At 42.6% G+C, this 16,944-nt stretch overlaps 1 protein-coding gene across 1 annotated transcript in view; it reads right to left on the reverse strand.

Annotated features, from left to right (window-relative positions):
- Positions 1 to 10,962: 10,962 nt before the first annotated feature.
- SNX4 (sorting nexin 4) overlaps positions 10,963 to 16,944 on the reverse strand; it is a 30,006-nt gene continuing 24,024 nt past the window's right edge. Inside the window, exons 10-13 of the mRNA XM_003207684.4 lie at positions 15,806 to 15,905; positions 14,734 to 14,879; positions 13,217 to 13,331; positions 10,963 to 12,837 (exon numbers count right to left, since the gene is read on the reverse strand). Of these exons, the coding sequence (XP_003207732.2) occupies positions 12,790 to 12,837; positions 13,217 to 13,331; positions 14,734 to 14,879; positions 15,806 to 15,905 (409 nt within the window). The 3' untranslated portion in view covers positions 10,963 to 12,789. The remainder of the gene's footprint in view (positions 12,838 to 13,216; positions 13,332 to 14,733; positions 14,880 to 15,805; positions 15,906 to 16,944) is intronic.

Raw genomic sequence — 16,944 nt, forward strand, 5'->3', positions numbered from 1 at the left:
CCCACTTCAGCTGACTTCTTTAGTTTGAAGCATTATGGTGGATCAAATTCAAAAGAAAGCATTAGCTGAACCTTTAGTTAAAGCCTTGCCCAGCATAGAATAAGAAACGATAGGCCAGCTACCTTATACCCTCTTTGTGCCAATACTCTTGGTTTACTTTCAAGTGTTGTAGGCTGCATCACACCAGCGAACATATACTGAGAGTTCATGCAAAGTAATCACTGCATTTGAAATTCAGATACACATCCCCTCATGAGTCTCATATTTACCCAACTAAAATCAAAACTCAAAGATTGAAAGAGCAGGTGGGATACCTGTGCATTATCACTTTCATTTCAGTAGTAAAGCACCGCACTGCAGTGATAATGGAGTAGATATTTATTAACCAGGCACTTGGAGTTAAAACTGGAAAACAAACCAAAACAAGCTGTTTGGAGATTACATGAATATTGCTGAAGGCAATGAAGTCCATGAAATACATTCCCAGAAACAAGGATAAAGTTATTGTGTTAAATTGGAGGTTTTGGTGCATTACTTGAACCAACAGGGAAGGCCAAGAGAGCATGGAAACGTGAGTCTATGAAAGCCAGTAGAAAGATGTCATTTGGTAGTGAAGAGGAGGAAAAGGAGGAGGGCACAGATGCACCAAAGAGATTCTTGAACTGGTGAAGTAAATAGTCCTTAAAAATTACTGGTTCGTTTGCTCTGTTAATTGCTCAACACAACAATCATGGGGAACTTAATTTTTTGTTTTAAAAGAGTCATTTAAGGTTTTGCAGTCTCATAATCAAAAACATCAGAGTTACCCTCCCTTCACTGGAGACAAAGAACAATGAAAAGATGGAGCGACTTGACATAGGTCTGTGAACCAGCCATCTCAAGGAAACTGGGAACTCCAAAAGATTCAAAGAGCAACAAACATAGGATCAAGGGCATGGCAATTCACAAAAGATGGAAAAGATTAGGACTCTTATCTTCAGAGAAAAACAAGAGAGACAGAATAAAAGTGCATAAAGTAATGTCTGGTGCAGGTTGATCAGGAACTTCTTCCTATGTCATATTGTAGAATAAAAGGACACTGCCTGGAGTATCAAACTAAAAGTGGAATAGTCAAAACTGAGTGAAAAAAATGCACAAGAAATAAAAATATGTTGTGGTTCATTCAAAGCATTGATGCTGAAGCAAAGGGACTCAAAGAAAATGGGCTACCAACCTAAGTATATGAGACACCTTGAAGTTCATGATTCTGCAAGCACTGCAGCTTGTCTGACACCATACACTGCTGTTCCCCTCAGGCTCTTTTCAGCTGTGATCTGTCTCTCCAGAGCTGTTCTTTAGCCAAACAAGAAGGACATGCAGCCTTGTGCCAACCAGCCACCGTGCTCCTACTGGAGCAAGGTCAGAGGCAGGAGACTGCAAACCCACCCCACTGCTATCCCCCATATCACAAGGAATGCTTATTTTTTTGGGACACCATTCACCCCAGTCAGCTGAGGACTGGCTGGACCTACTTGGCCACTGTGGAAAGAATGGAGGATAGATCTGAAAACAGAGCCTGTGTGTATCAACGAGGTGCTTCCAGCTGTTTTTGTGCATCTTGTTTAAGCCAATGATGAACAGTGACAAATGAGGACAGCAGTGACAGCATCTGTGAAGAGAAGGGTGAAGGTCTTCACTGTAAAGTCTTATCCAAAACAAACTTGCCAGTCAAATCTACTTACTAATGAATAGTAATTACTAATGGCACCAGCCATCAGACTTCCGAATAATTATACATTTCAGGTAGTACCAATGAAGAGCTGAACTTGAAGGGGGGATCCTAGAAGAAGAGCCAAGAGTTCTAGGTCACATCAGAGATACATCAGCAGTTTTGTCTTGTGTTTTAAACAAATTTTTGGCTAAAGTCAGAAGACCAGCAATTACCAGGAATAAACATGGCATCACATGTGCACATTAAGAAAAACTTGACTTTTGAAATTCTAATGTATTGAATTTCATACCTGGAAAGAGGTCCCTCCTCTGCTCCTCTCCATGGATCCAGCTGGTAAGGAAGGATATGGTCTTTCTGCAGATGATCTCATTAGGAGCAGCAGTTGGGTTTGTTTTTTTGTTTTTTGTTTTTTCCCCACCATTAGGGCTAGTGATGTAGCAACAACTGATTAGTTTCAGCTAACAGCAGTGATAAGATTTTCAAACCATACATGACTTCCAACCAGCTCAAGAGAAGAGCCCCATTTCTGCTCATCCCAGCTTGCAGAGAACATGCTGATTACTGCCTGCCTGGGAAATCCAGAGCGCCCAACTGAGCCTCAGGGACAACATCAAGATGAAAGTGATCAGAAGGACATCAAAATGGTTTGACTGTGGGCTGGGGATACCCCAGACAATAAAGACTGTTTGGTAAGTACTGTCTTCCATCTGCAAAGCAGATGAGGGTTTAATGCCAAGGATAATTTAAAAGTTGAATGTACGAGCAAAATGACTTGTAATAAATAAAACCATGTTTCTTTGTAAAGGGAACAGGACTTGTGTGCTGGCTGGGTGTGCGCACACCAAACCAGACAAGCAGATGAAAGAAAACCACTCCCTGAGTGCCTGCAACACAGAGCTGGTTCTCAGTTCTCAGAATGGACATGGAGAGAATATATACCAATAAAGTACTGCACTGAAGGATCTAGATGCTAACTTTGCAAATTGGCTAAAATAAATAAAGGCTAGAGATACTGAATCTTTTATTAAGTACAGAAGGGCAAACCTAAGAAGGTGACCTGAAATACATGCATCTCTGGGGAAAAGAAGACCTTTATTAAAAGCTAACATGTTATCAAATCTCTTTATCATCAACAGTCAATGTAAGCTGGGGGGCTGAAATCTATGCCAGTTATTGGAATACAAAAGCATCACAAAAAACTACGACTTCCTTTGAGAAACTTTATATTTAGATGTAGATCAAGGATACTTTCGTTTTGTCAGCTTGGCCATTTTTTATCAACTCGCTTTAGCACATATAATTAAAGATACAGTAGCCAGTCTTATTCCTGACCACATGCAAAGTGGCAATATTTTACAGACCAGTTCCTGTCTGGGAAATGCATCTATTTGAAGTTCATCCCACTTATGTGCTAAAGGCTTTTTCCACACAGCTTACCAAAAAGTTTACAAAACTGAAGCTGTCAAGAATTAAAATATCCCGTGCTATAGCTGTACATTGTAATGAGTAATCTTAATGCTGGTGAGCATTTCGTGTTGAAATCAGTGTCCTTAAAAAGCAATAGAAATAGGTCAAATTCAGTGCCACAGAGTCATAGAGAAATAACATCATTTAGGAGGGCAGAGGAGTAGCATACAAGGTAAGCTCAAAACACTGTTTTTCTCTTAAATTGACTGTGTTATTAAAGTAAATTATATACAGTAAATACAAAAGTTTCTTGAATCACAAGAAGAAGAAAGAAAGAGAAGATCAGGGAGCAGGACAGTACCCAGAAGACTGAATGCAAGCCAGCAGATGGGGTGGCCGAAGCAGAAAGAGGATGTTGCTGTGCCTTCACCACAGGAGGGCTGATCATAAGCACGTAAAGTGCTGCAGCTTCAAGGCAAAGGCCTGTGAAAGATGTTCTCATAATAGTTTGGAGCTGTAAGAACACATCCTCTGAAGCTAAAATAGAAAAGTCAAACAGTTTCAGAGACCACTCAATGTCACATCAGACTGACCCTAAAGAAATAGAATCATAAAGAGTGGAAAGACCACTAGGATCATCTAATCTAACTATCACCCCATGCACGTGACTGCTCTAGACCATGTAATTCAGCACAACATCTATTCCATCGCTTCCCTGGGCAGCCTGTTCTACTGCATCACCACTCTTTCTGAGAAAAATTATTTCCTAATATCCAACCTGAACCTCCCCGGCACAACCTGAGGCCATTACCTCTCATTCTATGGCTGGGAGAAGAAGCTGACCTTACCTCACCACAGCCTCCTTTCAGGGAGTTGTAGAGAGCCATAAGGCATCCCCTGAGCCTCCTCTTCTCCAGACTGAACCATCCCAGTTCCCTCAGCTGCTCCCCCATAATACTGTGCTCCCAACCCCTCACAGCTCCATTGCCCTTCTCTGGACACGCTCCAAAGCCTCAATGTCAGATCTGCTGGTGCAGCCCCCGACCAAGCAGAAGAGGGAATTTGCCTTCATCTTATTTCCTATAGCAGGGAAACCTGAACAGCCTCTTCCTCTTCCTGAAAGCACCAGCAGCCTCAGGCTAACCAGCTCTTCCTCATCTTTCCACAACAATTTAATTCCTCCACCCTAAGCAGCCCAACCTTATGGTAGGCCACAAGTAGCCATTGGCACCCATCATGCCACATGGCTGCCATTAGACCTGCTCCATCCAAATTTCAGGCTTATGATCACCTGCACCGTTTCAGTGCCGTGGGGAGGGTGGCAGGAAAACGCCTGCAGCTGAACTCCTCCAGCTGCTCTGAAATGTGATAGAAATAACAGGAACATATGTGTTGCAAGGAAAAAAGATAAAGTAATCTGAAGGAAAAAAAGAAATAAAAATGAAGAAAATAAGGGCTTAGCTGATGCTGCTGAAGGAAGAGGGAAGGAGCACCTCCAGGCAGCCCGGAAGGAGCTCACACAGTGAAGGGCTGCCTCTGCCCTGGGGCATTTTTTTTTTCCCCCAAACAGAAGGTACAAGCTGGGGCTCTGCTCACAGAGTTCCTGTCAGAGACGGTCCCGGGCCACGCATGAGGTCCAAAAAAAGCCTTTGAGGGCAGCTTCAGTGCTGCTCTGCATCTGGAGCTGCATACAGCAGCACAGCTCCAACGCTGCGCGCTTCAAGCTGAAGCAATCTGGATGAAGATGCAAGCAGAGTGGCCAAGATCTGTCTCTCTGACAGGCCAGTCGTATGCAAAAAAAATAAAAAAAAAAAAAAAGAATTTCTATTGTTTTAACACTTTGGGTTTGCAAATGGAAATCAGCTTGTCCCTCAAAGACGCTGCTCAGCAGGAAAGTCTTGAGCCAAAGCTTTTTGTTCTCGCAGTTACAGCAGGGACAACACATCATTGTGCAAGGTAGGGCTTATAAGGAACATGCATTAGAAGACTTTTGCCACTGTTTCCCATTTCTTTCAAAGCCCGGTTGTCCATCATGCTGTCCCTGTCACAGGAGCTCCTGCCCCATGGAACCAGCTTGGAATCCAGCTACCACAAAGGTGGGAGCACTGCAGAACCACACAGTCTGTCACTTTCTCCACTGCCATCCCTGTGCATGGCATGGGTGCTGCCCTCAGACTGCAGTCCACGGGCAGACAACACTCCGAGTGCAGCAGCACTGAGTGAAGATAGGTGGGAATTGTAGCTGGTGCTGCTGGGATCGGGCTCCAGCAAGCACAGGTACAGACAAGACTTACTGTTCCTGTTGGAACACATTCATTTGTGGATCAACAGCTGTTCTGCATGCACGGTTTGAGTTAACTCTTCTTTTGCAGAGAGCTCTATGAATCTGCACTGATCTCATTAGGAAGCAAAGGAATGGTTCCCACCTTGACATACTGTGCTGGGCTCTCTGTGCCTCTGGGTTCAGCATCCTGTGCCTTGAGCACAGAGAGCAGCAGTATGTGGACCTGCACTTACTTCTCTTTTAGAGGAAAAGCGAGACAAAGAAACATCTTTAAGACAGGGATTCCCTTTTCCAGAGAAGAGCAAAGCAGATATTTCTGGACCACTCCCAAGAAGGATCTGTCAGAGTCCCAATTTCTGATTTTCATAGCCAAAAAGGGGACCAAAATCTTCAAAAGCAGAACCACAATGACCTACTATGGCTTCTGTTCCTTATTTAGGGCAGACTAGATCCAAGACGTAATTACCTCCCCAAACACAAGCAGGGACATCTCCAGAGCCACCGCTCAGCTCCCCAATGCTCTTACTGTGACTGAATCCATTTCACACCCCACACCGTTGGGCAGACGTAGGGAAGCTGCACAGAAACAGCTCCAAATCCCCTTCTCCTGTGACCTCTGGGTTTGATCACCTCTTTGCAGAAGATAACAAGAGGTTATGCTTCTAAATAAGAGCACCTCCAAACACTCTGATGTGAAGGAATCACCTTGGTACATGCTGGCCCAAGGGACAAGCAGCTTTATTTTACCAGCACTTCATTTTCTTTCCTCTTTCCCCAGATTGTGGCAATCTAACATCTGCATGAAAAGTTCAGACACAGCCACACAACAGTTTGTTTTTCCATTTGCTGGATCCAGAGCAGCTGCTGAGACAAACAACATTTCACAACCATGCAGCCAGCAATGGAGCTGCACCTCCTACCTGCTGCAACGCACCTATCTCCTCCTCATCTCCTAACCAAGGCAGGACTGCAAGTAGCCAATGCTGGCCACCGTGCTGCCACGAGGCAGCGGGCTGGAAGATAAATGCTGGCACAGCAACAGGGAGATTGCACAACTGAGCAGGAGAAGACTTGCCACTTGGTCTTTCAGGAATCATAGAATCATTAAGGTTAGAAAGACCTTTAAGATCATCTAGCCCAAATGCCAGCCCGTGCCTGCTCGAGGCCATGTCCCCCAGTGCCACATCCACCCTTTTCCTGAACACCTCCAGGGATGGTGACTCACCACCTCCCTGGGCAGCCTGTGCCACAGCTGCTGTGTCTGATGTTGATCACAGAAACAACACCAAAACAAACGCTGCACACTTCCAGGAGCTGCAGAGATGCATTCTTGTTTAAGCCAGCACAGAAGGTCCTATATAGGGTGTCTAAAGGAAATATTTTTAAATTTAGAAGTAGCATGAAGTGGAGCAGCCACCAAATTGTCATGTGCGCTTGTTAAAAGGAAACAGAAAGTAACCCAGCTAAGCACTACATTTAGCATTTTGAAGCTAAATATAGCAGTGACCAAATCAGGCAGAAGACAGGATTTGAACGTAATGAAAACGATTACCAGCAATTGCTTGGGAATATTTTAAGGACCCTGAAACTGGAAAAGGGAATGTCTGTTACAATCCCTGCTCCTGGCTTAGAGAAATGGGAAGAGGTGAAACATTGTGGAGGTAGAAGGAATAGAAAATACAAATAAAGAGGCTAGGAATGATTAATTACCTATGAAGAAGCAAGGAAGGCCAGCAGCATTAGCAGTGAGAACAAACTTTGTAAGGACACAAAAAACAAAAGCATTCCCAGCATATCACAGGAATAGGAGAGCTGTTGGTAATGAAGAAGTCAAACACCTCATATTCAAAAACATTCTGTTCTGCCTCTGAAAACTAGACCAAAAGGCAGCTGAGGCACAGGGATCAGCCCCATTAACAGTCAGTTCACTTGGCTGCCAGCTGCCTTAATGTGCTCCTCTGTCAAATGCTGATGGCTTAGGAAGACACTGGGACAGCCCCTTCCACAGGCACAGGGCTCAGCGGGAGGAGAAACTCAAAGGCACAGCACAGCCACACCTGGAGCTCCTCTGTGGTTCCTCCCAGCAAGAGCTGTGGGGTGGGTTGTGTGTCTGGAAAGGGCACTGCCAGAAACCATTCGCACCTACTTGCCCTGTGCACCTGAGGAAGGATTTTAGATTCCCTTCATCTCCTCTGATATTTTGCCTTCCTAGGTCGAATGCTTGTCCATAAACGAAGCCCTTTCCTAATAAATGTTCCTGATTCTTTACATGGTTTACAGGTTAATTAAGCACTTCAGCTCTATTTGACGTGTAACAACGTGTAAACTATACAAGGATATCTATACAAGGATATGCAAACTCTAAGTCATCCTCTTCATTTCATCCTATGAGGATGCTTAAATCACATCACACTATGCACGCGGCCTTTGCTCAACCACAGCTGTGTGTCATCTGCTGCACGCAGAGGTGATATCTCCTCAGTCAGGTGCACCAGGGATCAGCTCCTCACATTAGCACACATGCAGATCCCTGCAGCTTTTCCTCAAGCCCCAAAGATCACCCAGCATGAGGAACCTCTGAGTCACTGATGTTGATTTCAGCAAACGCTTGAATTTCAGGAGACAACCCATGAGACTAGGAAAGAAAAAAAAAGAAGAGTAATATTTCACCTATCTCATTTGAGAGATGGGATTATTATAGGCTCGTCAGTGTGAAAGTAAACCCCGGGTAAACACTAGTTGATACATAATTAAAAGAGATCAGTGCCAATCAAGACAGTCGTAGAAACAGATCGTGTCAAATTGGTTCTGGTGTCTGTAGAGCTCAGGTTGTGTCACAGAATAGCACTGGTGCCACAGCTGCCCCTACATGAGCAGCACCATCCACAGAGCAGAGTGACTTTGCTTGGAAGAGAAAGCAGGCAAATGAGGCTGGAAAAAAAGCGTCGCTCTTGGCCTCTGGAACAGCCAATGGAAGATTTGGCTTCTATCACCGGAGAGTTTCAAAGCTGCCACCAGAGGCACGTTGCTTCTAGCAGCACTGGGCAGGGGGAGTTTTCCCACCCCTCCGAGAGGAGCGCAGACAGCACCAACAATCACAGCCATACCGCCAACCACGCAGCCCGCACCTCCTCCAGGCAGTTATTAAACAAGAAGGCCGTCCCACCAGCTCAGAAACCTGTGCCGTACATCCAGCTCAGTCAGCCTGCTGCAAAACCTGCCCGCGAGCTTCTGAAGCTGCTGCATCACAACCCGCAGCAACGAATGACCTCAACCATTCCAACCAGCCCAGCAGGGCTGCAGCAATGGCACGGAGCGGCCCCCTAATGCCGTGCTGGAGACCCACCAGAGGGCGATGGGGTAGCGTTTTCCTCCCGATGACACCGTTAGCACCACAGTATCCCACATAGGCTTGCCACACAAACTCGCCTTTCATCTCCCCCATCTGCTTGCAGCTGCTTTCTGAGCTGAAGTAGAATTGGTTTTATTGTCATCAGGATGCCGACTGCTAGCAGAAAGCACTTGTTGCAGACAAATAAGGTATTCACTCATGGCAGCTTGTGGGATGCCTGTGGTATATGGCACATGGGCTCTGTGTCCCCAGCCTATGTCTGATTACAATGGTTTTTGCAGGATCAGAGTTTTTGTAAAGATTATGATGGGCTTTCGAAGACAGTAGCTTCTTCTCTTATCTCATCTGTTCAGGAACAACATACAAGCAAAGCCAAACAGGTTGGATATTAGGGAAAATTTCTTCTCAGAAAGAGCGGTGACGCAGTGGCACAGGCTGCCCAGGGAGGTGTGGGAGTCACCATCCCTGGAGGTGTTCAGGGACCATGGAGATGTGGCCCTGAGGGACGTGGTCAGTGGGCACGGTCGATGGGTTGGACTCGACCTTAGAGGTCTTTTCCAACCTTAATGAGGCTAATGTTCTTTCTATGAGAAACAACAACACCAAGATCACACTGATCCATAGTGTCATACCAAAAAGTAAATCAGTCTGAGCTCAACACGAACACTGCGCCACTACTGGTGTTCCACTCAGCTTTGAGATCTCAGTTACTGCCATGTTTAATTCTGGCCTAGACACTATCATTATCAGCAGAGACACTCCATTTCAATCTTTGAAAGCTCTTGAGATTCTTATCTCCCGTTTCCATCTCACTCACGATTTCCCTACCATCACCACCTCAAAACAAGGGCAATACAGCACTGTTTTCCCCTCCTGCACATCACAGGTTCAGATGCCAAGAAGAACGATGACCCTTCACTTAAGCAGGAGCTTGATACTCTGGGCTACCAAAGTCAGGAGGCATTCAATACAGCAGCCTGCTGCCTTCAGTTGGACCCAAAGCTGTGTTTATGTACATGTGTACATATGTGTACATATGCATGCATACATGCAGGAGAAGCTTCCCCAAGCACTAGCTCTAAATGCCCTGCTCCAGCTCCAGATGCATGAGAGAATTTGGGTGGTAGGGAAAGGCATATGGGAAAGCAAGGCCTCTCCTAGCTGAGCTTTGCTGTATCACCTCTTCGTGGCAATGCAAAGGTTTGCTCTGCACCTACCAAATCAATGTCCACACAGAGCTGTTAGAGTAACTCTGCTTTGGTCAAGATGTCAGAAGTTTAAATAGCACAACATTTAAAAATACATGACCAATCAGAAAAATTTCTTACCTCGCAGCTTCTCTTACCCTCCCTACATTTCAGGAACAGGAAAACACAGCCACACCAAGGTCCTGCAGTTGGTGAGAAGGTCATGGTCAGCACAACCAATGGTGATGCCTGCCTGTGACATAAGTGACAGCTCCAGCAGTAAGTCAGATTATTCACACAGGTAAGCAGTTTTATAAATGAGCATTTTGGTGAGATTAAGTTAATCTACCTAACTGCTATTATTCTAAGGCCTCTCACCCTTTCTTTACATTTACTGGATAACAGAAGGAATCTAGCCAAGCAATGGCTTGAGTTACAGAAGATAAGTCTGCTCTGCTACTGAGAAGATGCACGGTTCACGTTTGTCTTGTGAACTTCATTAACCACATGGAAACAGCCATTAACTAGATGATTTTCCCCCTTAAAGAGCTAAAAACATAAGAAAGGGGAAGAAACCCTCACTGTTTGCTAAAATCCACAAGTATACAGACTGCAAGCAATGCTTGTCTGGAAACAGCAGAAGTAAAAGGTATAAAGCTAGTTCAAATTACGCTTAACTCAGCTTTCACCCAAGTTGTGTCAAACAGCACAAACCCTTTTGAAATGCAGCTTCTCTCACCCAGACGAGATGTATGAAACTCACATAGTTAGGCCTGTTTGGGCAAAAGCAAAGCAGGGCTCAAAGTGGCATATAACAAGCAGATAATTTCACACTTCAGTGCCATGTTCTTCACCTAAAAGGCAAATCAACTAGTTGTGCAAGATTTACTTCTCTTCTTTCAAACCGAATTTTGGATACTGTCTGAGAGCTAAGATGGCCAAGAACCAAATTCAAGAAATTAAGCAACATTTGTCAGCACTGCAAAGACAGCATTTTTACAAAAACAGCATAACAAAAATATCAAAGAGCAATTTTATTTAGCTTATTTGGCACAAAACTTACAAGAACTGTTGTTCCCTTCTTAAATTTAGTACAACTAGCAAGGAAAAAAAGGCATACGAATACATTTAGTAAGCTGTACAGCAAGTGAAATATGGAAAGAGGCACCAGAAAAATTTACCAAAAATCAAAGTGCATGAAAAATACCTACCTAGCGCCTCATGGTATTGTATTAAGGCACCACTCCTTTAGAAGGCTTACTGAACACGTCAAGTGTGCAACTTCTTGGTTTGGAATGTAAGAGTCCTTCAACCTGTATCAGAACTGGGTATCGCAATCCTCTGAATGGAACAACACTTCTCCTCCTAAGTATCAAACAGAGAGACCTCCTTCTGCCCAACGTCACCTCCCAGAAGTGACACTGTCAAAAGCTTTGAAAAAGCTAACATACATCAAAGCAACCAGCTTCTTACTTCCGACTTTGGAGCTGTAGCGTACACCAGAGCTTTACAATGGTTTTACAGAAAAGAAATGCTATGGAGACAGAAGTGACATGGAACATGTCAAGTAACCACGTTATTGATAATTTATCAAAACAGCTTTTAAAGACTTCCCGGAGTATCTCTTAAAAAAGATCTGAGTAGTGTTACAACCCAGAGAAAATAAATACACTTTCCAACAGAATATTACAAAGCTTCCTGGAGGATTAGCAATCAAGTGTAATGAATTCCACAAGACTTCAGGAACCTTAGGAATGTAGGAAAAGCCCAATATTAAACAGTGCTAAGTGTTTTTCATAACTGGAAACACTTAATGCAAGTACCTGTAACTACAAACCATGTTATACCGTTGATACCATGTTATACACAGAAACATCATTACAAGAGCCAGACAGACACCTCAGTTCATTGCAGATTCTGCACATCACTACTCTTAAGTACTAGGAAAATTGCACCAGGTTTTGTATTTCAGTTTTAAGAGCCAAACCACTTCAGTTACAAGAAGAGATACCATAGACTAGATCCACATCTACTGTAAACAAGTTCCAAACAATCAAACAGAAGTTGCAGAAGTTGCATCTGTTTCTTACCCAGCTTTGACTTTGGTTTTGCTGCTCAGATAGACCACCAGTTTCCTTAACTTGCAAGAAGTAGTTCGATATGAAATCAATGCCCATATCAAAAGGTAAGTGGGAACCAGTAAATGCAGAATATTATATCAAACTATACAACGCCTCTACTGTAGAGAGCTCCAAATATCTCAGGAGCTTAAGACTGCTTAACCTGAACTTTGGAAAAGCACATTTCTCTGTGGGCATGCAAAGGCATTTATATGTGAACTCTATGCCTTACAGTATTTCAGTTTTTCGTCCCTCTGATGGTGTAAACCTCAAGAACACAATTGCGTGTCCTATTATAAAACCAAAGCACCCTTGAGCATTACTAATTCTAAACAGCAAGGGCTGAGAGAAGGGCATCTGGAAGTGATCTACACATTATTGAGCGTGGTGTTTCACAAGTCTCACAGAACAGTTCAGTTCATACTTTCTGGGGTAACTTTCCCTACACCTTTGCCCAAGTACAGAGTTGTAGTTTTCAGTAACTCCTACTCCTGAATTATTTGCTACCACATATAAAATATGCCACAGTAGTGGCAGCCTGGGCTAAACATTTAACAAGATATCCTTTTTGTCCTTTATTAACAATTGCAATCAGCAGAAAGAAAAACTATTCACTCAACTCATTTATTTCATGATTTATACGTAAGTCATGTAGCAACTTAACAACGGTGTTCAACATTTGTGCTTCCGTTCTCTGGCACTTGGAGGAGGAATTCACTTCCAGATAATCACATCTTGCTGAAGCATTCCTTTGCATTCGTCCAAACTTGAATTCCCTTTTAAAATTTAAAAAGAAAAAAAGAAAAAAAAATAATGGAAAATAAATAGGTGGAAATACACTTGGTTTGCAAGTGTGATTTTTTTTTTTGTTGTTCCACAAAAAATTCAACAAAAAGCCCCAGAGAACCTTACACAAGAGCAGGACAGAGACCACACCAAAATTGGACCACACTACCTATTACGTGTATCAGTATGTCTCAGAGTAAGGAGTAGGATGGAATCCATGGGAGGTTTTACACTAGTGACTTCCAACCTTCTGTGACTGCAACGTTCCTAGATGCTGATAGTTTGCATCTGATCCTCTGCTAATGTGATATACACATCAGTTTGGGTATACACACAAACACACATACGGCTTTGTAAAGGCAAACATACCTTTTTGCACATACTAATCTGCATAACAGCGTAGCTTATAAGCGCCTCCTTCAAATCGTGATTCTTCTGCTCTTTAAACCGTTCAATGTCTGCCCAGGCACTTTTCACAAAGTCTCTGGAATTAAAAGCATTATTTCTGTTAATGTCTATATATTACAACCTCAGCTCGTCTTCCCTCCTCCGAGCCCACAGCAGAGCAGTTCCAGATATGATGAGCACTCCGTCTTTCAGCCAGCAAACCAAGTTCTTAGTTGTTATGCATCCCAGAGTTCTCATTTTACAACTGGCACTACTACTTAATTCTCTATCTACATCTTATGGATTTTAAATCAGAAGCAATTTCACACAATTTTTTTTTTTTTTAAATATTCAGTAAGCATCACTACCATCGAAGCAGCACAATTCAGAATATACTTTTTTCTGATTCTAGTGGGATGACTAAATATCTTCATACTAACACTCAGTTTGCACGACACTGCACTTTCCTTTTCAGTTGTCAAATCAGAATTTTGGTCATTCCACTGCGAAAACTCACTTGCCATCAGGACTTGAGACAGTAAAGTACAACATTTGACTTGGGCAATTCACTTCAGGAATTAATTTTATTGGTTTGGTGATATGTCTTCAGTACTTCTTAACTAAAATGGAGGTAGATTCCTGTAATCCAATGCTTTCATTTGCACTGGATCACATACACAAGGCAAGTATTCACTTGAAAATTACTTCCAGAGCTAAAAAAGCAGATTTCCAGTACTTCTGTCAAAATGATTAAGAAATTGCATTTACTGAATGTCTTGTTGTTTTGAACTGCTCGTGAACTAGTCTTATCTTTTCTGCTCTAATCCTAACATATCAGGAGATACCACATTTACCCCTTCTATTATATGATGAACATGTTTTGACATAATCACATTGCTTAAGGAATGCTGATTTATATATATATATATAAATATATATTGTTTTTTATATATATATATATAAATATATATTGTTTTTTCAATGCTTGCATTCCTGAAGAAAATTTCATTACAGCATTGAGAAGCAGTTACTCAAACACAGCTTGCCAGAACTTCTAATCTCTTTCAAACAGGAGTCAGTTGTCCTCCATACGAAAAGCAGCAGAATATTAGCTTAGGACCCATACACACAAGCCAAATAGATCCTGTATTCGAAGCAAATCAGCTTTTGAGTTTAGGCTATTCAGCTGCAGATCTACATGCCCACCTGCTAAACATATTACTAACTGAACATGAAAGCAAGCAAGTCAGCCATTAGAGTGGGCTCAGTAACTGGGAAAGTCATCAGGTTTTACATAAGCCATATATCCAGACCAGAAGCTAACTGCATGTACTGTACTTTATTTCACAACTTGCAGCTGACAGGAGCTTTTATAGACAGCTCATAAACACCAAAAATATATTAAAAACACTTATAAAATGCAAACACCTTCAAGAGCATCCAGTCAATGACTTGCTAAGACAAGCCTTGTTTCCTTTGAAAAAATAAAGCCTGTTTACCTGCCTTCCAGATTTTTAGACTTAAGTTGTTCTTCCCCTTCCTGTATCTGCTCTTCCAGAACCTTTATCTTGGCTTCCCTTTGCTCAGGGGTTTCCTGCCCAAACAGCTTGCTGGTCATCCCTTTCAGGGAGAACGTTCTCACAGTCTACAACAAAAAAAACAAAGATACTCTAGGTTTGGCATTCTTGAGCACGGTTGTGAGACAGTGTGATTTTTACCAGTTATTAGGGCTTTTTCTACATGTTCAGCTCATCTTTGGACTTAATTACCAGAAAATGGGACAGTGTTTCTTGTATGTCCCATAGGCAGGTAGATATGGGAGGCATGGTGGCTCACATTAGATTGAGACAAGTGAGGAGGCAGAGCTAAACAGAAACTTGTATCTCAGCTTTTATACCCAGGAACTCTGGAGTCTGAACATCATGTTATTTAATGGTGTGTACAGACTCTAATGGCTTGTCTATGGACTGGACACAAGTTTCCACTGATACTAGGAAGTTTCCAGAACAGTTTTTCCCCAAATTGAAGTAGGAAAGAACTTAAGTCTTACATTTTGTATAATAAAGAAAAGCCGTAAAGGAGTTCTCTAGAACATCAACAGATTCATGATGACTCAGCACCGTGTTCAGTATTATAAATACATGTTACTAGTGGTAGGTTTTTTTTTAGCCATTATCTTCTACATAAACAGAACTAGCACCACATATCAGTAACATCCACCTTCCAAAAAGCAGAGAAAGCCTGTCACAAATCCTACCATTTTTGACCTCAGGGATAGAGTTATTTGTATTATTTTGCTCAAGTCCTATTTCCTGCAACCCTTTGCTTGCTCAATACTCATTAAGAAGAGTTTGGTACCAAGAGCTTACATCACTAAGAACCAAGTTACTTTTAAACCTCAGAGGCCCCACAGCTCATAGGATGCCACTTCTCATAAATGGAGACCATCACGTTAGTGCCATTTAAATGTCATTCTAAGAAATTTGGCTCTCCCTATTAAAAAACAACAACAACAACAACAACAAATCCAACAAAATAACCCATCCTGGAGAAGAAAGTGGAAAGACTCACTCCTGTTGCCAGCTCTTCACACTGTTGCTTCTTAGATGTTAGGTCCTGTGCTGCCATTTCCAAGTCATATTGCATTAATTCATGTTTTCTGCAAACTGCCCTGAAAAGTAATGAAAGATCTGTCATGTATTACTTTGTTTTGCTACGTTTCCCTCCATTTAAACTCTACAAATGGCAAAATGCTTTCTTTGGCAGGCAGTACATTCAGTTATTTATCTAGCTCAAACTCAACAGCCTTATCACAGAATGCCTAACATTACAATCGCTGTAGTTAAGCAAGCTTGGATCAAAGTACAAAGAAAGCTCTTAGTACAGCAGCATTCTGCTGCTCTACTCTTCTTTTTAGACTCATTTCAAGACACTCTCAGCAGTACGAGCCCTAACACCTACTTAAGAACATCACTGTAAAATAATTTTATTCAAAATACATTTGAGAAAAATCACAGCCTTGACAAAAAGTATCTGGAGATAGAGCCTGTCACGCCAGCAATGCCCCACTCAGTCATAAAATTCCTGGCATTTTAATTTTTTAAACAAATCAAGAAAGCGTGCTTTAAGATTCACACAGTGCCTTTCATCTGGAAAAGAGGCGAGTTTCCTCTGACCACCTGCACTAAGTCCCAGTCCTGTGTGGGCTGACAAGGCTGCATCCGTACTCCGCTGCCGGATGCACGATCATCTCCCGGGGGGGCTACTTGTGCTCTGGGTTCTCAGACAGCAGCCATCACTCACCCACTTGAATCTCTACAACATTACTGGACCTCTCCAAGAAGTTCAGAGCCAGCTCAGGAAGAGCATAACAGCACTAGGTACAATCTTACTGCATAAAGAGTTTTGCTTCTGTATCCATGCTTGGGAAGGAGGACTGTCCTGGTAAGTCTAGTCTAAAAAACAAACAAACAAACCCCACAGCATTTAGCTGCACAATAATGTATAGCAGATGAAAGCTATACAGCACACTCTGAAACCTGCTGAAATCTGTAATAGCTGTAACAGCTCTATTTGGCCTATTTAAAAGCTGAAGTTCCCAGCACACCGGGGCACCACTGTATGAGAAGCCAAGGAAACACTGTAACCAAAGGAATAAACAGCATTATCTTCTAGAGTAGCCAGATTTCAACATTTCCATCATTTTACTA

This window comes from Meleagris gallopavo, chromosome 7 (genome assembly GCF_000146605.3).
Source record: "Meleagris gallopavo isolate NT-WF06-2002-E0010 breed Aviagen turkey brand Nicholas breeding stock chromosome 7, Turkey_5.1, whole genome shotgun sequence".
NCBI lineage: Eukaryota > Metazoa > Chordata > Aves > Galliformes > Phasianidae > Meleagris > Meleagris gallopavo.